This window comes from Macrotis lagotis, chromosome 1 (assembly GCF_037893015.1).
Source record: "Macrotis lagotis isolate mMagLag1 chromosome 1, bilby.v1.9.chrom.fasta, whole genome shotgun sequence".
Taxonomy (NCBI): domain Eukaryota; kingdom Metazoa; phylum Chordata; class Mammalia; order Peramelemorphia; family Peramelidae; genus Macrotis; species Macrotis lagotis.
The window spans coordinates 920,080,426-920,081,381 of NC_133658.1; the positions used below are offsets into that span (position 1 = coordinate 920,080,426).

At 41.1% G+C, this 956-nt stretch overlaps 1 protein-coding gene across 1 annotated transcript in view; it reads right to left on the reverse strand.

Moving 5' to 3' along the window:
• LOC141509279 (olfactory receptor 14C36-like) overlaps positions 1-630 on the reverse strand; it is an 8,294-nt gene extending 7,664 nt beyond the window's left edge. Inside the window, exon 1 of the mRNA XM_074218698.1 lies at positions 9-630. Within this exon, the coding sequence (XP_074074799.1) occupies positions 9-630 (622 nt within the window). The remainder of the gene's footprint in view (positions 1-8) is intronic.
• Positions 631-956: the final 326 nt, after the last annotated feature.

The window sequence follows — 956 nt, forward strand, 5'->3', positions numbered from 1 at the left end:
GGTGAAGCAACTGCCCCCAACTCCCAAGCCAGAGGCAACTATGAGGATTTCATTACTGAAGGTCTCCGTGCAAGAAATTTTCAGTAAAGAAGGCATGTCACAGAAGAACTGTTGGATCACATTGGATTGGCAGAAAGACAATCGAAATGTGTATCCAGTATGGAAAGCGGCATATAGAAGGCCAGTGAACAGGCATGTCAAGGTCATCTGCATGCAGACTCGGGGACTCATGATCACTGTGTAGTGAAGTGGGTGGCAGATGGCAACATAGCGATCACGGGCCATGATGGTGAGGCAGGTCAGTTCCTCATAGATAAAGAAAACCACAAGAAAGATCTGGGCCACACACTCACCCTTTGAGATAGCCATGCTGTTCAATAGGGAGTTGGTGGATGCTTTAGGAAGAGTAACTGTAATGTAGCAGGCATCCACAAGGGACAGATTCCTAAGGAAAAAGTACATGGGGGTGTGAAGACGCCTGTCAAGAGTGGTAACAATGACAATAAGCAGATTTCCCAGCAGCGTAGATAAGAAAATTATCAAGAAAAGCAAAGAATATATGATCTGCAGCTCTCGGATGTCAGAAAATCCCATAAGGAGGAATTCACTCACAAGGGTAAAGTTAGACATTTCTTGAATCTTTTATCCAATGACCTATAGAGCAAAGGAGAATTACATTAAAAAAAATAGAGAACATTATAAATATGTTGGCACCTAAGGCTGTTTTTTTTCTTTTGTTTTTTTCAAGACAATAGGATTAAGTGACCTGCCCAAGGTCACACATCTAGGTAGCTAAAAACTTTTGGATTATGTATTGAGTCCTTAGGGAGACAAAAGATTGTTATACACGGACCACAATTGACTCCTCTTCAGCATATAAAGAACTAGAGACTTACTCCTTGAAATGAACAAACTTCTAAATACTGAGATCAGAATGTTTCTATGAAGGAAGAAAG